The sequence below is a fragment of the Chelmon rostratus genome, chromosome 17 (assembly GCF_017976325.1).
Source record: "Chelmon rostratus isolate fCheRos1 chromosome 17, fCheRos1.pri, whole genome shotgun sequence".
NCBI lineage: Eukaryota > Metazoa > Chordata > Actinopteri > Chaetodontiformes > Chaetodontidae > Chelmon > Chelmon rostratus.
Window position 1 is genome coordinate 3,597,124 of NC_055674.1, and position 18,730 is coordinate 3,615,853.

An 18,730-nucleotide genomic window follows, 5' to 3' on the forward strand; every position below is an offset into this window, starting at 1 on the left:
CTACAGATCCGTCTACAAGCAAGAAAACTGTCATCAGGTGAGGAAATTCCTTCCAGGGTGACATCATTATCTCCATTACTCCCGTGGAAACAGACATTCCTGCATTCTCCTGTCTGCTTGTATTTACTGCAAAACTCAGTGAGTGTATGTGCGTGTGTGTGTGGAGAGAGAGAGTAACAATACACCAGGATTTATCATTGCACGTCTTGCTGTCGGCTGGCTCAAATATAAACACTAGTGTGGTACAGTCTGCTTGGCTGATGGCCATGTCTCTGTGGTGGCATCATCACGATAAAGACCAGTGTTTGACCTGGACACACTTCTCTTGACACGGACACGAGGCTTAAAAGTGACTGTTGTGTACCAGTGTGTGTGTGTGTGTGTGTGTGTGTGTGTGTGTGTGTGTGTGTGTGTGTGTTTGTGTGTGTTACAGCTGACAGCTCTGCACATGTTTTAACATCCACAGGCAGGACTTCAGGATGCCGGAGGATGATGGCATAGTGACTCACAAACTCAAACACACACACGCACATGCGCACACAGACACAAACACACACACACTCATTATTCCAATATTAAAATCAATAGTGCTTATTTTGTTTGTGTAAGAGTTTAATTTTATTTCCAAAAGACAGGCAGCTTGCAAAAGAAAAAAAGGATTGCATAGTTTTACATGACAAATAAAGACACACAGCACCCACACAGAGACTGTCGAAGGCCAACGACGAGGCAAACCCAGCAGCTTCTGGAGGCTGTTTCCTTACTTTGGTACAGTATAGCAACAGATGATTAGATATTACAGGCAGACGGGAAAACTATCTGCTCCCCAGTACTTATCTTAAAGGAACAGGGACTTGCTGAGAAATTTCAACGTTTGGTGTCAAACTGTGAATCTGATGGAGAGCAGAATCAGTTTCATCTCTGAACGTTGTGTGCAGAAATAGCTTTGCATCTGGCACACATTTAGACCCGGGGCCTGTTTGTCAAAAGCATCTGGATGCTTTGATGAGCTTAGTCCTAAAATGAAGATCATTTTGGCATTACGAAGTTTGTACATAATGGATCCCAGCTCAGAGCAGAGACTGGAAACAAGGAGAAACTCCAAACTCGCTCCATCAAAATTAAAAAAAAAAAAAAAAAAGATAGATGGACTGCACTTTTCTACACTGGCTGACAAAATAAACCACCAGCTCTGCAATGAATGGACAAATGTGTTTTCCTCCTCAACCTCAACTGCCCACATTTACACATAATGTCAGTGATAACACACAACAAGGTGTCCAGCTACAAGAAAATAATGAATGAAGAGGAGGCAACGAAGGCCAGTATTCTCCAAGTCAGAGTGCATTATTGTGTTTACACCACGGCCTCAAACCAAATGACAAAAACATTATGTGTAGATTTTCATGCATTTTTAATGTTGGTGATGCAACATGAAGAAAAAACATTATTATCACATTTGCCTGCAGACTGTTACCTGTTGACATTAAGTATTTTGTTGATTTGCCAATATAAGATGATACCAGGCACCTGCCAGCCAATCAGTATGTTCTGCTGGCAGATTATATCTTGTTAGCGAGACATCTAGTCATCAAAACATCTGTATAATAGTCACGTCTAAGATGTTGCATGCAGTCACCAGGTCAGTTAAATCATGAAGAAATAATCCTGTTAAATAAAGCATTTCTTTAAGGACAAAGCCTTGTGTTTGAATTTCTGTTTATAAAACCTACGATAACTGATTGTTTTGGCAAACTGTGAACACAACACTGACGTACTCTCACCTTTCTAGCTGACATGTTGAACTTGATGGCAAACAGTTCCCCAGTTACACATCCAGCAGGTACAGAGCAACACTAGCATTCATTTGGTGTCACGTTATCGGCCAGCTAATTAATGTAAGTCCAATATTCACACTCTTCTAGCTCTGTTTGTCTTCTCCAGCAACTCCTGAGGGAAATACCTGGCGATTTAGCAGCTAAACGCTGCTCTGTGTTCACCAACTAGCTGCTAACTGTGTTCTTCTGTCGCTTGCTGCAGAGCAGGTAGAGTCCAGAGGCTTTTATTTAGAGCTTTTCAGCTGAAAACTGCTGCCTGTTGCGGCTGAAAACGACACTGATGGGAGCGGTGAGACTGAACCAAAAGGTTGTGGGCCAGAAAATCAAAACAATGAGCTGAAATATCTTATAAAGTCCCGTAAGTTGAGGGAAACTGCAGAGTCTGGGGATATTTCTCTGCAGGCATGTCAAATCCAGCTACTTCAAATAGATAAACAAGATAGAAAATAAGATATCACTGGAGTTCCAGGAATGTGTGTTGCTGCTGCCAGTCCAGCAGTTCCTTTCTGTACTTCACACATAGAGATGAAACTGATGTCAACCTTCGCGTCTCACTGCGTTTCACATGCAGCACATCTATCCAGCTCACTCCGCTGTATGGCTGCCACAGATTAATCCTAATCACAGTATTAGCATCACTTTCTTCACGAAGCTTTGTGAGCATTTTAATAGCAATGTGTTGAGACAATAGCAGTCCTGTAATGCAATTTCAGCACCAAAAAGTTCGTTATATAACATACTGCAGCATTTTGTACCTTTTTTTTTTTTTTTACATTAAAGCATTGTTTATCATATGGCTTCAATACAAGTGGTCTATGCATACTGTATATATTAAAACATTTGTCGAAATCCTTCAAGAGATTACACAACCTGCGTAGTTTTTTTAAAATCTCTGTGTGCTAAAATATCCACCTAAGCACGATCGCACTGCACCATCACAAACCAGATCTTTGGCTACCTGGTGTTGCTCTTTACAGCACTGGTTTTCGTGACTTCACAAATGAAACGATTCATTTCCAGCCTGGATACATGAACTAAACCACCTCGACGTAGTTGGCCGGGTAAAGCCCCTCCCACCCGTCGTCCTTCATCCCCCGGCACCATCCCTGATCATCCTCATCCTCGATCTTCACAAACTCCTCACCTGCAGGGAGACAGAGCCATTGCTTTTTTTTTAATTTTTGAAAAGATTAGGATTAAATCTAACATTTTTTCCCCCAAAATTGACTAAATTCTATTTCCTTGAGTAACTGATTAATAGTTCGTTTTATGAAATCTCACAAAATAGCAAAAAATGAGCACCATAGTTTCCCAGTGCTCAAGCTGATGTCTTCAGGTACAGAACCAGTGAATTGTTGTCACTTTTGCCTAGAAAGCTTTTAAATGATTAACAAAATAGTTGACAATTGATTTCTGCTGATCAGCTACTCGAGTAATTAATTAATCATTAAGACATTTACAGTTGGGACATAGATAGAAAGCCAACTTATATCAATTTCATGCGATAATGTACACGTCCGCCTGCAGTTTATAATTGTTGCTGCACACAGTGCGGTTCAGTCGGGTGATACATGTGTGTTTACCTGCTTTTAATGACAGCTCATCTGTCTCCTGGCCAACATAATCATACAGAGCTCTTACTCTCACTCCTCCAATCATCACGCTGGTGGAAGAGACAGAAAGACAAAAAGAGGAGACAGACGATTGGATGTTCGATCAGCCACACAGCTTCAGATCAGCGTACGAACAAACGTCCACTCTGGGATGAATTTACCCACCTCCTCTCTATTGTTCCTTTCTTTTCTACTTCTTTCTTCCCTTTTTTGGCTTTCTTCTCGGGCGTCCATTCCTAAAAAGACATTTGAGCACAATGTATCGCATAAATTGAGCTTAATAAATTCGACTAATAGAAACGGTGTGATGACCCGTGCCATGCACGGCGGCTTTGTTTAGTTTTTCTCTTGATTCTTGCCAATGCCTCAGTTAGTTAGTGCTGTCTCAATCACGCCATGTTTTATGTAAGAGTTTTTGTATTGTCTTAGTCTCTACACTTGCCCTGTCTTGTTTGTAGATTTGTTAAGTTTCCCATTGTGTCTTGTGTTTTGCCTGGCTTTGGTTACTTCCTGTTTTATTTTGAAGGTTCATGTTATGTGTCTTTGTAATGCTTTACTTCCTGTGTTTTCCCTCCCGTGTGATTGTCTGATTGTTTTCACCTGTGCATCATTAGTGTTCCTCCCTAGTGTATTTAAGTCCGTGTCTTCCCCTTTGTCCTTGTCGGGTCGTCGTCAGCATTACCCTGTCTGTGTCTCATAGTCAATTCCATGTATCCTTGTTACCCATGTTCCTTGTTAGAGTCCAAGCCTTACCATAGCCCTGTAAGTGAGTGTTCCTTGTTGCGTTTCTTTGTTCTTGTCCGTGCCGTGAATTGTGTGATCGTCTCCTTGGTTTGTCTTTGTCCTTTGTTTGCCACAGTTCCCGCATGTTGTCTTCCGCCTTGTTGTACCCTTCTGTTTGAGATCCCACGCCATAGTCCTTTTGTTAGTGTTTTCTGTTGGTAGATCTAATAACCTAGTTTCTGTTTTCCCTTTCCAGTTCTTAGCATAGCCATTGTTTTCCTCTTGTAAGAGTGATTTTCCGTTTGACTACTTTTGTTATTTAGATTCTTGTTTCTCCATTTTCTAGGAAGATATTTTGAGTTGTTAGTTTTTCATATCTAGTTCTTGCAGTTGGTCAGTTCCCTTTTTCATAGCCCTTTGTGCTTTCCTCCTTCAGGAGCGTTTTTGGTTTTCTAGGTTTGTAGCCATAGTGTTTTAGTTTTGTCATGTTTCATGTATGTGTGTTCTTGCATTGTCTTAGTCATGCCATGTTTTATGTTAACATCAGTTGCTAGTCTCGTCTGTGTCCTACGTGTCTTGTTCCAAGTTAGTTCTTGTGTTTTCCCCGAGATTTGGTTTATGTTGAATTAGTTGTGTTTAATAAATTTGTTTATTAGTTGAAATCCATAGTCTACGTCCCCTTTGTTTGTCTGCATTTGGGTTCAACCCTTAGTACCCCTCTTAGTTCCCCTCCTAGTTTCCCCTTAAGTCCCCACCTTCCTGACAAACGGTTGGACGCTAACATGATGAAATACCTGGAAGTGAGGCCAGTCGGTGGGCATGCCGGGCCCGTGGGTGTTTTTCCACCAGCGCAGGTCCTCGTGCTCATCGATGGCCATCAGTGTGTTGTGGAGCTCATCATACACAGCTCTCACACTAAATGAGCGGTGGAGAGTAAATAAGACATAACATAAGACTTAACATAACATCCAACTGCTATCACTGCTTACATATCACCTGACACAGCGCTCACACTTTAACTAGCTGAGGCGTTTAAACAGCTCCGAAATTTAAATAGCTTTTTATTGTTTGCAGTTCAACTTCCGTCACATCTTAATCTTTAAATAACAATTAAACTGCTTTCACCTCAATGGACGTTTCAGCTGCTTTTATTGCTCAGACACTTTCTGTCATTTATGCTGCTTTCATCTCTTACACTGTAAAATTCTCATTGCCTTAGAAAAACTAAGTACATTAATCTTAAGATTGTGAGTTAGCAGGACTTATTAGTTATTCTGAGTGTGCACTATTTAAATTAATTAATTAAACTAATTTAATTAAATTAGCTCATGATTTTTAAGGTCCACTTCAAATTAATCAAATAAAATAAACTAATTTATTTTGCTAATTTTAATCGCTCGCTTATTCTAGTGTCAGAAAGAAGGATCTGGCCTCTTTAAATACCAACTGGAAGAAATAATTTGTGAATACTTTGACCTGTTAAACACAGGTGTTATCTGAGCCAAACAAACCACAGTCAAGAAGCGGCAAGACAATTTCACAAATGCTCAATTCATTGTTATTTCCTGCATTCAAATATCAGCCTAATGGAGACAGTTTGCTTAAAGTGGTGCTCATTAGGATTTACAATGCATCGTAGTCTAAGCATGATAAAATAAACATGCAGGAATGTAGGAGGTTGAATACTTTATGGCGCAGCTGTATAGTTAACGACATGGTAATCATTTTAATTTAACCTGCTGATGTTTCTCTGATGGTTATACCGTAACTAAAGTTGATCTAAATTTCTAATTGGCAGATAATCTCCTTGCACTGCCATCCAGAGCATTTTAAGTAAGTGTTACCCCAAAACTAAGAAGATTAATGGAGTATATAATTTCTCTCATCCACCCCACATCCCCCTGTGGCCCCTGAAGATTTTATAAAGTAATTAAGTCGCTGTGGAAGCTATTTCCTTTATCAGCGTGGAAGTGAGTCACTGAGAAACACTTGTGCGCCATGTGTAGTGGAACAGCATTTAATCACATCTTAAGTAAGTCAACTTATTGATTTTAACATGCTTAGCTCTAAACACACAGGCAGACACAGGACGGAGAAACAACAAATAAGAAAATCTATCCCACCTGTTTAACCCCTGATTGTGATCTTCATCTAATGAGCAGAGACAGCAGCTTAGCTGCTCTCACACCCAGCACACACACATGCAAAGCGCCATGGCTCACCTCTCGTTGTTGGTGATGTCCAGGTGTTTGTGGATGGAGAGGAAGGCCTGTTTGAGGAAGACAATCCTCTTGCGCTCCTCGTCCTGCGATTGGTCAAAGATGGACTCCATCTCCTCCATGTAGCGTGGAGCGTAGCGGTTCACCTCCTCCAGGACTTTCTCATAGCGAGCACGAACCTGGAAACATTTAGACATACTTTATATACTCTGACCCCAACCCTAACCCCTTATTTCATCTAAAAGAATTAAGAATAACGCAAAAAAAGATCATAACTTTTGTTGAGATCGAGTTCTCAGTGTGGAGACCTTCCTCCCAACTCTTCCTCTTGGAAGTTCACCACCATTTCCTCCCACTACACTGTTTCGATCCACTTTTGCTAGCTAGCAGCCTTGTTCCTCCCTGCCTTTAGTTGGCATGAGCTTGGCTTCCTGGCGTCATGGATTGTCAATCAATGAAATAGCCTAAAACAAGCAGCATCGTTGTGAGCTTGTGTGTGTGCAGGAGATACTGAACACTCACAAAATAACTGCTCTGAAGCACCATGAGTAGTCAAAAACTGCTTTTAATCAGTGACAAAAACTGATGAAGAGATGAAGACTAATCAACAGTCCCAGTCACTCATTAAGACGCAACATGAGACCCTACCTTCTCGGCCTCCTGCTGAGCCAGCTCTCTCTCCTCCTGGATCTTCTTCTGTTTGTCGATGGCGACGTCCGGGTTTCCCTGAGCGTGTGCCTCCCGCTCCCTGGCTGCCTGCTCCTTACGGCTCACTTTGTGGTACGCATTCCTGGCTTTATCCAGCTGTGGACAAACCAAAAACTAGATTATCTACAGCTGTGGTTGGACAAGGAACATATGTCTGCCAAATGGACATGACAGCAACGACCATCTCATGCATACAAAACCAATCCAACCTGTATGTAAAACCTGAGATGCACCTGCCTCTGTAAAGCATCTTAGCCAGAATATAAACTAGTGGTGTATTAAGTCTGTGTGGTCTAAATATAGATCTTCAATTGAGGCCATTTACTTAATGAGTACCCATTTGTGATGCTGCAGTCACTTTTAGTATGTATGAAGTATTGATTCCCTGAGGGGCTTGCGCATATTTTTGATGCAAATATGTAATTTTGCTTTTGATGAATGTCCTTTGCTTTCAAATCACAGACAAGCTCTGATTCAAGTGGCTCATTGCTTTTGAAGGCATAAGAGAAACTGTTGTGAAGTGGGTATCTTGCTTAAAGGTCTCCGTTCAGCGTCAGTGGAGTCCTGGACTGGATGGGAAAACGTGAGCTGAGACTGCGACAGACAAAATGCTCCCAAAAACAAACACCAAAATGCCGCGACTAGAGGAGCTAATTAACTATCTAACCCCCAAACTGATGTTAGAAGTGCATGTGGTGAATATTTGTTTGGTGGCTTGCTCACCGAGCTAAGGTGCGGGATAAGACGTGTATTAATTTCTTGAGATAAGAATAGCTGGAAAGCTCATGTGGGCTGTTGTTCAGGGTCTGAGGCTCTTGTGCTGTGTAGCATGTTGCTGTCTGGCTCTGATCTGCCTATGATAGAACACTGCTGTAGTGCTTTATGCAAGATTTGATTTTCTGTACTGAAATAAGGTACGAGAACTCAACAGTATTCCCCCAAATTAATGCAAAACTAGGGGCCATTATTATGAAACCCAAAAAATGATTTTTTTCCCTTTGTTTTCAATTTTTTTTCTCAAAGGAGAAGACAGAAGACATAAAAATTCACTTCAATTTCAGCTGGACTTGAACAGGTGCAGTGGCATCAGGCACTTTACATCTTTGAATGTGACTCTGTCATCCAAAAATGAAGCCTGGATTCATCTATTTTATATCAGCTTTTAATCATCAGTATGATCCTTAAAAATTCAGACCTTTTTAAGTCGTTTGGCCCACGGCTTTTGAGCACGTATAAAGCCCGTCTCAGTGTCCTGGGACTCCTTAAAGCCTCCAAATAATTTCTTGTGGAAGGTGTCTTTCTGCCAGGTCCTGACCCGGTCTCCATCCTCCGATACCAGGGAGCGACAGATGGAGGCATGTAAGGAGGCCAGTCGGTCAGCGGAGGACAGAAAACACTGCCAAGCCTTCAGAAGAGATCCATATAGAGGACCTGAGGGAGGAAGACGAAGACCAGGGAATCACGAATTCCTGAAATGCTCTTTGTACTTTAGAAACAATTCTGATGACTCGCCACTGTTGACATGAAACAGCAAATCAACACTAGAAGGTGGACCGAGCAGCTGGGGTCGCAGCCACAGTACTTACTGGAGTCCACGACGGGCTTCCACTTGTTGCTCCATTCACTGAGCTGCTGGGCGTACTGCCTCTCCACGCGAGCTCTCTCTTGGAAACATGCCACGATGTCATTACAGGCCTGGAAGGCGTCCTCTGTTCGCTTCACAGTGCGCTGATAGTTCCCAGGCTGCCAGCACACAAAGACAGGGGAAGAGCTTCTGTTAACAAAAAATAAACAGGGAGGAGGGAGGTCCAGTGGAGTGCTTTAAACCTTGACACTAATACCCCACAACTAATTCCTCAGATTGAAAAAGCGAAAAAGTGGACGCCGTTTTTGCCAGTGTTTGACACTGTCCTTTCGTTTCTTTTCTCTTTTGATGTCGCCATCTCAGCGCCAGAGAATAGAAAATCATACATCTGCTCACAGTTTATTCCTGGCAGAGTGGCAGCAGCATGTAGACCATGAACTGATTCAGACAAATTCAATTAGAAACTAAAACTGTACGCTGAAACGGTCCAATCTAGCATCACTCTTCCTCTCTCACTGCTACTACTACAGCTGCTCATACTGTTAACATGAATTTTGCTAGTCCTATTAATATAAATACTTATTCTGCTAATAAAACGATTGCATCTACTGCTACTGCAAATACAGTTGCCTGTACTGCTATCATCAGTTGTCCCTTGAGCACTACTACTAATACTGGTACTAAGATCATTACTCCTTCTCTTTCTGGTACATAAACTTTATGTCTGCAGCATTTTTCAAAACAATAGTATAGTATGAATATGCCTGGAGTTCAATGAGAAGACTGACACCACTCCCATGACTGTGTGGCTGGAAACAGTTAGCTTAGCTTAGCATAAAGACTTGAAACAGTGGGAAATGGCTAGCCTGGGTCTGTCCAAAGGCAACAAACCCATCTGCTAGCACCGCTAAAGTTCAATAATTAGCTCATTATATCATGTATGTGTAATCTGCACATACACTGAAGTGCAAAAACGAAGGGAAGTTATGTGCCAGTTCTTAGCAAAGTGCTGTAACTCTCCAGAGTCTCTTCAGGTCTTTATGTTAAACTACTAACTGTCCGCTGGCTAAGACCTGAGCGTGGCATTGATCAAAAAGTGCATTTCCCAAAATGTTGAACTATTCCTTTAATGACTGCTCTGTTGCATTTGTTTGCTGCCAATACGCCGTGCGATTGAACTGCAACTGGCACAGCTAAATGGAATGCAGCCATCGATAATGTTATTAGTTAATCTGTGTTTGGCAAATATCCAACATGTGAAGTGTCTTCTATGAGAGCCTCTACGTGCTCTGTATTCTCTGTTCAGTCAGTCAAAACGAGGTCCAGCTTGAATCCTCATCTCCTTTCACAGCTGTGTCACTGCTGCAGCCGTCTAAGGTCAACCCCCACGTGCCACAAGTGACACTTTACTAGCATTAGGTTTCCTGTGGTGAAGTCTAATGCCGGCAGCAGCACGGGGTGTGGTCGCTGGACGTGAGGATGATGCCGCGTCCGTAAAAAGCTAGACAGAGAGGGAGAACAGGAGGGCAGCAGAGGCAAGGCCCTGAGTGTAATAACATATCTGCAGCAAATGTGTTGTTTGTAGATGTGGTATTTGGAAATCTCTCTGCAATTTTCCTGGCAGCCGCCGTCAGCTCCTACTCAGCACTCACTCCTACTCTCTTTTTCACTTTCTGTCAGACTTTAACTGTTAGTCACTGACACATTTAAGCAGCTGAAAGTTTCTGGACACCATATATGTTGTCGTGTTGTGTTAAATCATCTGAGGCAATGCACTTATTGCAAATACCATAAAATCACAATATGTGCGTAAGAAATAGACATAAGTGAGCAGAACTTTCTCAGGGCTGACATTTTCACTTGTCAAACAAAGGTGGAACTAATAACATCAATTACTCTAGAGCTCCAGATACTGGTGTTGTGCATGCTGGCTCACTGTCATGGTTTACCAAGAAAGAGACATAATTAATGTTATTATACACCTGTGCTTTATGTCTGCATTTTTGGTAACAGGGAACTCTATCAGACTCATCAGGCCAGTATACCTGTAGCTAACACTCTGCACACTTTTAATTTACATTAATGCATTAGCCACAGCGCTCTTCCTTTTCTTTGGCAAACTCCCTGTAAGATGATATTTCATTCTGCAGAGAAACAACTGCTCACTAACTGCGAGCAGACCTTTGCTTCCCACATGACTTCCATTTGTATTCACCAAAGACCTAAGTCTTTGCTCTGCAGCTAATAGACAAAGTCTATGATCCTAATGGGACTCTTAATTAGTGGTTAATTAGATGCAGGTGCATCGGAAAGGGCAACCTGTTTAGTCTTTATAGGTCCGATCATTTGGGTAGCACTAACACAAATGTGCAGTACATTTCCTGCCACAGTTAGCTTTAAGCAGATGTGTGTTTGTCTCATTTTAATATTTTTTCTCTCCCTTCAAAATAATGTTTTTCAATATTTTTACTCTTATTTTTCAGGTGTGTCAAGTGTCACCTGGTCGTTGTGGTTAGAGGTTATAATACAGCCTGTATGAAAATGTGCACCCAGAATGTAAAAGTGATTTATTTTCATGCTAACAGCCTTCACAGAAAGCAATCACAGCGCTTAATATGCTGTTAATGAAACACTTTAGTTTCCTCATGCCTTAATCATAATCAATTGGGGTCCTTCTCATCAGAGCCCCCCGTTTCTCCCCTTCCTTTCTTTCGTTCTGTCTCTGTTGTGGTTTGCACTGACTCTCCTCGCTCATCTGAGAATTAAACAGAAACAGCTGAGGAATCCGGTTTGAGGCCAGCGGCGACGCTGCAGAGACCCAGACGACCAATCTCTGAGGCGGATGCAAATCCGCTACCAGAGAATCTGTCCAAGCAACAAGATGCGGTATAAGAAAATGGCCTCAGTCCTCGATTGAAAAATCACATTTCATATATATCTGATCCGATCCGCACTGTAAAGCATGTCAGTGCCCAGAAAGAGTGCTGGGAGCCACCAGCAGAAGTAGAGCAGCAGGAATAGTAATATTAGCAGTTATTGAGCTACTAGTAGCTTTATTGAGGCAGCAGCATAGAGGTTGCAGTGATAACGGCAGCAGTTCTAGTACTAGTAACGAATCGTTAAGGTTGTAGCAGCCCTGGTAGTTTTAATGGAAGTAAAGTACAGAATTTGAATATATGATGACAGTCTGTATAATCAGTAGTGACTGAAGAGGACGCTAGCAGTGTAATACGGGACTCATACTTTGTAAACTCTACAGAAGTCGTTGTTATTGCAAACCTCTTGAAGCGGAGGGGATATCGCAAATCGAAAAACAAAAGAGCTTAAGTTTGCAGTGTGATGACAGACAGCCCTTGAGCACGGCGGCAGGATGACACAGACAGGAGCTGGCCTGGAAACACATTCAGCACAACAGGAGGCTGCCAAAATTACAGGAGGGGAGAGATGAAAGTGGGGCAGCCCATCGAGGCCAACGGGAGACAAAGCCAATATTAAAGCGGCAGCACACTCGGATTAGATAGTCGGGCACTTTGAATGCTGGAAGTGTTTATGGCGTTAAAACATTGTGCCAAAACAAAACTGTGTCTTGTAAACAGAGTGCAGAGCAGCTCAGAGAATGGAAAATAAAGTAATGTGGTGTTTGTTACGAGTACTAAATTACAGTAAAGAAGATTGAGGCAGTTTACAATTACAAGAGTTATTTGCTATGAAAAAAGAGTCACAGGCATTTCTTAAGATTTATGCCAACATGAAACAAGTTGATATGTGCTGTCAGTGTAATTCATCATGTGTTATAACATCCTGCGAGTTGTTCTCAGTGAAATGGTGCAGGGTGCTGCAGAGGAACGAAGCTTCACTGAGGATAACACATGCATCTATTTACTGTGGCACTTTTTATTTCATATTCATTCATCTCTTTGCTCTTTTCTGTCGAGATTGGAGCTACGAATGAAAGTCATCAGCTCTTATAATAACAGTGTCCTACAACGTCGACTCCAAACAAATTGGGATGTTGTGTAAAACATAAATAAAACAGAATGTGAGGACTTGTTGATATCCACTGAATTGAAAACAGCACAAAGACAATGTATTTAATGTGTCACCAGATCAACTTAATTTATGCTAATTTTGAATTTGATGTCAGCGGGATGCCAGGAAAAGGCATTCCACGGGTAAACAGGTTGATTGGTAGCAGGTGATAGTATCATGATTGGATATGCTCTGATTCACTTTCTTGCAAGAGTTAGATGTGAAGATCAGTACCATTCTCATGTCTGTGTGGTGTATACGGCCTTGTTCAGACCTCCAGCCCAAACCCCTGTATTGGCAAACCAGATCTACAGATGTGCCTCAGTCCGGATGTTGTAGCCGCTCGGATTTCAGAGTGTCTTTTGCATGACTTGCAACGCGAAACAATCTGCCTGTGAGATCAGATTTAAGACAAATCTAATTTGCCTGCAGACTGAACAAAGCCTGTAGAGCTGCAGCCTGTTAGCTTTGCCAGTTAGCATGGACAAAAAACGGGGGGCCAGCTAGTCTGGCTCTGTCTGAAGTACACAAAATCCACCAACCAGCACACTGACAAGTCCCTGATTAACACTGGGGTCTTGTTGTCAGCGAAGGAATCAGGAAGTCACTCTCAAACTATTCCTTCGAGTCACTTAATGTGATCTGAACAGGGGTTGAGCATTAGTTCATTATGAAACTTTTTCTTATCCAGCAGTGCTTTAGCAGAATGATGATGTTGCAGAGAGCAGTAAAAAAAAAACAAACCTTGTCTTGGTTCCCCAGAGACGTGACCTCTGTGCTATCCAGTCTACTTTGTCGAGCAAACACAGACAATCAAACACCTAATGAGCTGAGCATTATCACTAAAACCTTCCCGGAGAGCAGTTAACCCAAGCGAGGCGATTCAGAGGGTACAGTGGTTACTGCTCACATTTTAACCTGAAAACACGGCCTTGTTCACACTGCCTGAATGACAAAACCGGTCTGTCTGTTTTGACTGTCAGGTCACTGAGAGTTGAGAAAGCAGGGGAAAGGATCGCTCTTATCCTCTCTCCCTGAGACAAACAGATAAAGACAGAGCCACAAAACACACCAACACACAGTCTTACCATCCAGAAGCTGCGATTGTTGGCATCCTCGGGGCTGTTTTCTGAGGGCAGCGTCGACATCGTGTTCTCTGAGACAGGAAAGAGCGTATGATTAGTTTCAAGTATGGTCTCGCTGCCTTTTAATCTGCGCACTGACCTTTCTGTAATCACCTCACACGTGCAGGTAATGAAGGCTTTGGGGCTTTATAGCCACACTAGGAGGAATGAAATGTTATCTAAGTCGGACATATTTAAAATGATCATCTCTTGATGCTACATTTTGGTTCGGCAGACGTGATCCCATTTCAACAATGTGTGTGACTTACAAATTAATTATAGATTCTTGCCTGATTATCTCTCGATTTACATTGTGCACTGTCAGTTCACAATAGCAGCAAAATCCTTCCATATTGGAGACAGAGGAGAACCACATATCCATTAAATCCTTGTCCTCTCAAGCCCCACAGCTGTGTCAGATGAACTCCATTACCCCTGTATTGATCTCAACCAGGTTACAAATATGCTCACTTGAATTGCTTTTAAACTGGACTTTTTAATTTAATTATCAGTCAAAAACGTCGATACAAAAGTGAGACAATATTTTTTGTCATACAATTCAACTGTGAATGTTTAGTTTGGTTTAAGTCTCCATTTGTGCAACTACCATGAATGTTGGAGGTATCACCATTTCAGCAGCTAATATTAACTACTGTATTTCAACAGTTTATCCATTACTTTTAGCTAATGCTAACTATTTTAGCTCTTCATTTACTTTTAGCTAACTCTTTCAACTCGTTATCTACTTTTAGCTAACTTTTTTAACAGTTCATTTACTGTTAGCTAATTACTGTATTTCAACTGTTTACCCATTACCTTTTGCTAACTGTTTTAGCTGTGTATCTACTTTTAGCTAGCTACTCTGTTTATCTACTTTTTGCTAGCTATTTTAGCTGTTCATTTACTGTTAGCTCAATACTGTATTTTAACTATTCATCCATTACTTTTAGCTAATGCTAACTATTTTAGCTGTGTATCTGCTTTTAGCTAACTATTTCAACTGTTTACCTATTACCTTCAGCTAACTGTTTTGGCTGTTTATCTACTTTTAGCTAACTACCCTGTTTATCTACTTTTAGCAAACTATTTTAACTCTTTATCCATTACTTTTAGCTAATGCTAACTATTATATCTGCTTTTAGCTAACTATTTCAACTGTTTACCCATTACCTTCAGCTAACTGTTTTGGCTGTTTATCTACTTTAAGCTAACTACCCTGTTTATCTACTTTTAGCTACTAACTATTTTAATTCTTTATCCATTACTTTTAGCTAACCATTTCAAATGTTTATCTGCTTGTAGCTAAGTATTTCAACTCTTTTATCAGTTTTTAGCGTATTATATCTTAATTTTCAGCCATCTGCTTCAACCACTCATCCATCTTTTTAAGCTAACTGTTTCTCTTTGCTTCTCTACTTGCTTGCTAAGTATTTTTCATTTTCTTAGTGCACCTTGTAGTATTCAGGTGTTACAGCTGAACCAACATGTGGACATATTTATTAATCAAACTGTAATATCAAATTCCTTGAGATATTCCACAATCTTCCCTGGCCACTGCAGAAATGCTCTCTCAGACACAAGCACCTCTGGTTGGTAAAAACCTCTTTAAAACGTATATCTATTTGAGGGTGTATATGATCTGAAAGCATTTGATATCCCTTCAGATAAATGACCGCTGCACTCTTGTCAGGACTAATATGAAGCCATACAGCAGGTGTAATGTGTCAGTGACCGAATCATATAATGGAGGCTCTGTAAATAAAGATTTGTGGTTGCTGTTGGAAGTTGATGTGTACAGTAAATTTGAACCATGAGGTATACAGTAAATCGAGGACAGGCGTATCCTGTCCCAGCATTCCCAGCTTTGAAACACGAGCTATCCTAAAATAAACCAGGGGTAAAGGTCAACACAGCCTATCATTCACATTCATTTTCTTCCTGCGCTGGTGCCCTTGTCTGCTCTTTTATTATTGGAAAAAGAAACACTTGCTCATGTGCTCTCATCAACAGGGACTGCACATGAGTCCTAAATCACTACAGTCTAAAAAATGTCCCATTAGATGAAATTTCGGAGCATTGGGACGGCTCCGAAGGCCCATTGCTCCAAAATGCACTCTCCCTTGTTTTCCCACCGGCATTCCATGAAGTCCCGCCCTACTCTGCCTCTGATTGGCTCGTTAGAGTTAGATGGTTGGTTAGATGTTTAGAGTAGAAGAAATGTCAGGGTCAGAGCCAATCAGGGGTTAGAGTTAGAGAAAGGGCGGGCATCATGAAATACAGGTGGGAAAAAAACAACATTTTCAGAGCAATGGGACTTCTGAGCGATGGGCGTTTATTCGGACCAACGGGTCAACGGAACAATGGCGTGGCTGCTAACTTTCAACAGACGTGAGCATGCACGGCAAGAGGTGAAGGAAATATGTAAAAAGTTCCTGTTTGCCTCAAAATCGAGTGATCTACATAAAGTATTTGTGGTGTTTGAATGTTTCTTTATGCTCATGTGGTTTCACTTCCAAAAGAGAAACTTTTCCAGTTAAATATTTAAGCACACAGCAGTTTTGCCTGCTGGTGTTTCAAACCCTCTGTGCTCTCGGAGCTGAACTCCACCCAGACAGCCTTCATGTCTTGCCTGTTTTTCCTCCCTGCAGCCATCTCTCCCCGTGGCTCTGTGCAGCGCACAATCACATTCAATGATTTTCCTCCACATTCTGCTGCTCACGGGGAATCACATGCTCCAGAAACAGCACAATGCCCTGCCTCTCCCCGCCTGAATCTTCCTCAGCTCGCTGCTGTCATGTCTCCACCACCAAGGCCTCACAGATTACACAGCACTGACATCTGTTAGGGGTCAGAAAAATAATGAATCGCCTCCCTTTTAACCCCCGACCCCCACTTCCTGTCGCTTTGCTGGCTAACTCTTTAGGGTATGACTGTGTTCGGGTTCTCAGAGGAAAGTGGGGGTGGGGGAGCTGTGCTGCCTCTGCCAATTATCAAATAATGTGATGCATTCCTGCAAGAGTTGCTAAGTAGTCTCCAACCTTCTGACACAAGCAAACTGCTTGTGTGAGTTCAGTCCCGACTGTGAGTAAGATTTAACCTGTATACACACAAGAAAGTCCCAGAAAAGTCCCATCTACTATCTTAGCAATGATCTGCTTGTATGCCTTTCAAATCTGCTTTCATGCTCTTTACAAGCAGCATATCTATGTAGAAATAAGCTGTGCAACTGCGTATCTACTGGACTGAATCTGACGCCACCTTTCAAACTTGATTTCATCGACTTTATAATCAATTTAACATCCTCTAAAGGGCCCGGATTGGCCCCATATTTACTGTACTGTTAATATGTGAGTAACCAGAAATCTAAAATCATTTTAAAATGCGTATAAAATTCAACAATTGTGGTTGGAAAACCCTGACTGTTGCTTCCAGCTGGTCCTCTGAGACTTGTGCGACATATCGCCGTATTTCCAGCTCGAGCTGCACAAGTTTAAAGTTTTGAAGTATGTGTCATGTCATTGCATTTGCATGCGACGTCATCCTATAGGCCCGACGCAGAGTTTACTGTGTAACTTACCACCTACCAGCTCAGATCTAACTCCACCATGTGTCCTGCAGACTTTTTATAATCTCTTGGCAGGTCAGACAGGAAATTTGTTCCCCCAGTTTTCAAACGTCCTCGAGCGATCCGGTGATCCTTCCAAACTATCTGAAACTCTAACTTTGCATGTGCAAACTTCACAACAGCAACGTAAAACTGAGGTGCGTTCGAGTGCTGAGAGCTTCCAACCAGGCAGCTCTTTCACCCTGTATCCTGCACCCAGTCTGACACACACACACACACACACACACACACACACACTCCTCCCCCTGTCCCCATTTCATCTGTCACACATAACTCACCACACACACACACACACACACACACACACACACACACACAGTGCATAGAGGAAATATATAGTAACAAATGAACACACAGCACAGAAATAGGAGCTCCGTCGCTCCATCAGCTCCATGGAGCCGCTCCTTACCTCTCTAAATGTTGGGGCCCTCTCTGCTTCAGCCCCCTTTCTCTTCCTTTGTTTGGCAGCTCCAAACTTTTTCCTTCTCTCCTCTTCAGTCTTTGTGCAGACGTCTTCGTCTCCTCTTCGTCTTCTTCGCGCTTCTCCTCGTCTCCTCCAGCTTTGATTTTCCACCTCGCCGTGGACAGTGCTGCTCCTGCTCTTCCCCTTTCTTTGGCCCACTGTTTGTGTCAGATGAGTTGGCTTCTTTCTTTTTTTTCTTTCCCTCCCTCCTTCTCCTCCCTCCCTCACACCCTCCCCTCCTCTCTCTACAACAGCTGCAGGGAACTTCTCCTCTTGTTCTTTCCTCTTCGCCACTTGTTGGAGATTGTCGCTGTCTTTTCTCTCTCATTCAGCCGCTTCACCTCCCACTGAGTACTGTCAGTGTGCTATATTGTGGTTTTTTTGTTCTCGTTCGTGTGTGTGTGTGTGTGTGTGTGTGTGTGTGTGTGTGTGTGTGTGTGTGTGTGTGTGTCTAGGTGAGTCAGACAATAACTGAGTCAGCCGCCACAGCCTGTGCATGAACCTGTGTGTGTGTGTGTGTTAACTGGTCCATTAACTGTGTTTTAACTATTTTACAAAGAAGCAAAAGCAGCATGACCAGATAAGGGAAACTCCATCCCTCTGTGATGGTCTTTACCCCCCCCTTTCCTCCCCTCAAAATTCCCTCAGGATCGTTTGTAGGCCTGCCTCCACAGCTGGAGGACACATCCGGTGTGTGTGTGTGCATGTGTGTGTGTGTGTGTGTGTTAAAGGTAGAGGTTCTTTGAAGTCAGAGATTCGTCCACGCTCTCACATCCCGCTCTTGCTTCATGCTATGTGGAACT

General features: G+C 42.2%; 1 protein-coding gene across 2 annotated transcripts; it reads right to left on the minus strand.

The window, feature by feature from the left end:
* Window positions 1-609: 609 nt before the first annotated feature.
* On the minus strand, window positions 610-18,070 carry si:ch211-51c14.1 (protein kinase C and casein kinase substrate in neurons protein 3). 2 transcript variants are annotated; one of them, XM_041956917.1, is made up of 10 exons: window positions 17,874-18,070; window positions 13,804-13,871; window positions 8,688-8,844; window positions 8,297-8,532; window positions 7,042-7,197; window positions 6,397-6,572; window positions 4,969-5,089; window positions 3,617-3,687; window positions 3,422-3,501; window positions 610-2,982 (listed from the first exon to the last, which is right to left on the minus strand). In XM_041956917.1, exons 2-10 carry the CDS (start codon window positions 13,861-13,863, stop codon window positions 2,873-2,875), a joined length of 1,167 nt encoding a protein of 388 aa, XP_041812851.1. In that variant the 5' UTR covers window positions 13,864-13,871; window positions 17,874-18,070; the 3' UTR covers window positions 610-2,872. The 2 variants fall into 2 exon arrangements, with proteins under 2 accessions (XP_041812851.1, XP_041812852.1); XM_041956918.1 differs by lacking the exon at window positions 17,874-18,070 and adding an exon at window positions 17,424-17,616.
* Window positions 18,071-18,730: the final 660 nt, after the last annotated feature.

Bases quoted from the DNA above. Each gene is read 5' to 3' on its own strand.
- si:ch211-51c14.1 (XM_041956917.1), bottom strand. From the start codon at position 13,863: ATGTCGACGCTGCCCTCAGAAAACAGCCCCGAGGATGCCAACAATCGC. The intron at 3,688-4,968 runs GTATTTCATCAT...ATGTCTTTTTAG, and splicing joins CCGACTGGCCTCACTTCCAG to GAATGGACGCCCGAGAAGAA. The intron at 2,983-3,421 runs GTAAACACACAT...GTCTCCCTGCAG, and splicing joins TGAGCTGTCATTAAAAGCAG to GTGAGGAGTTTGTGAAGATC.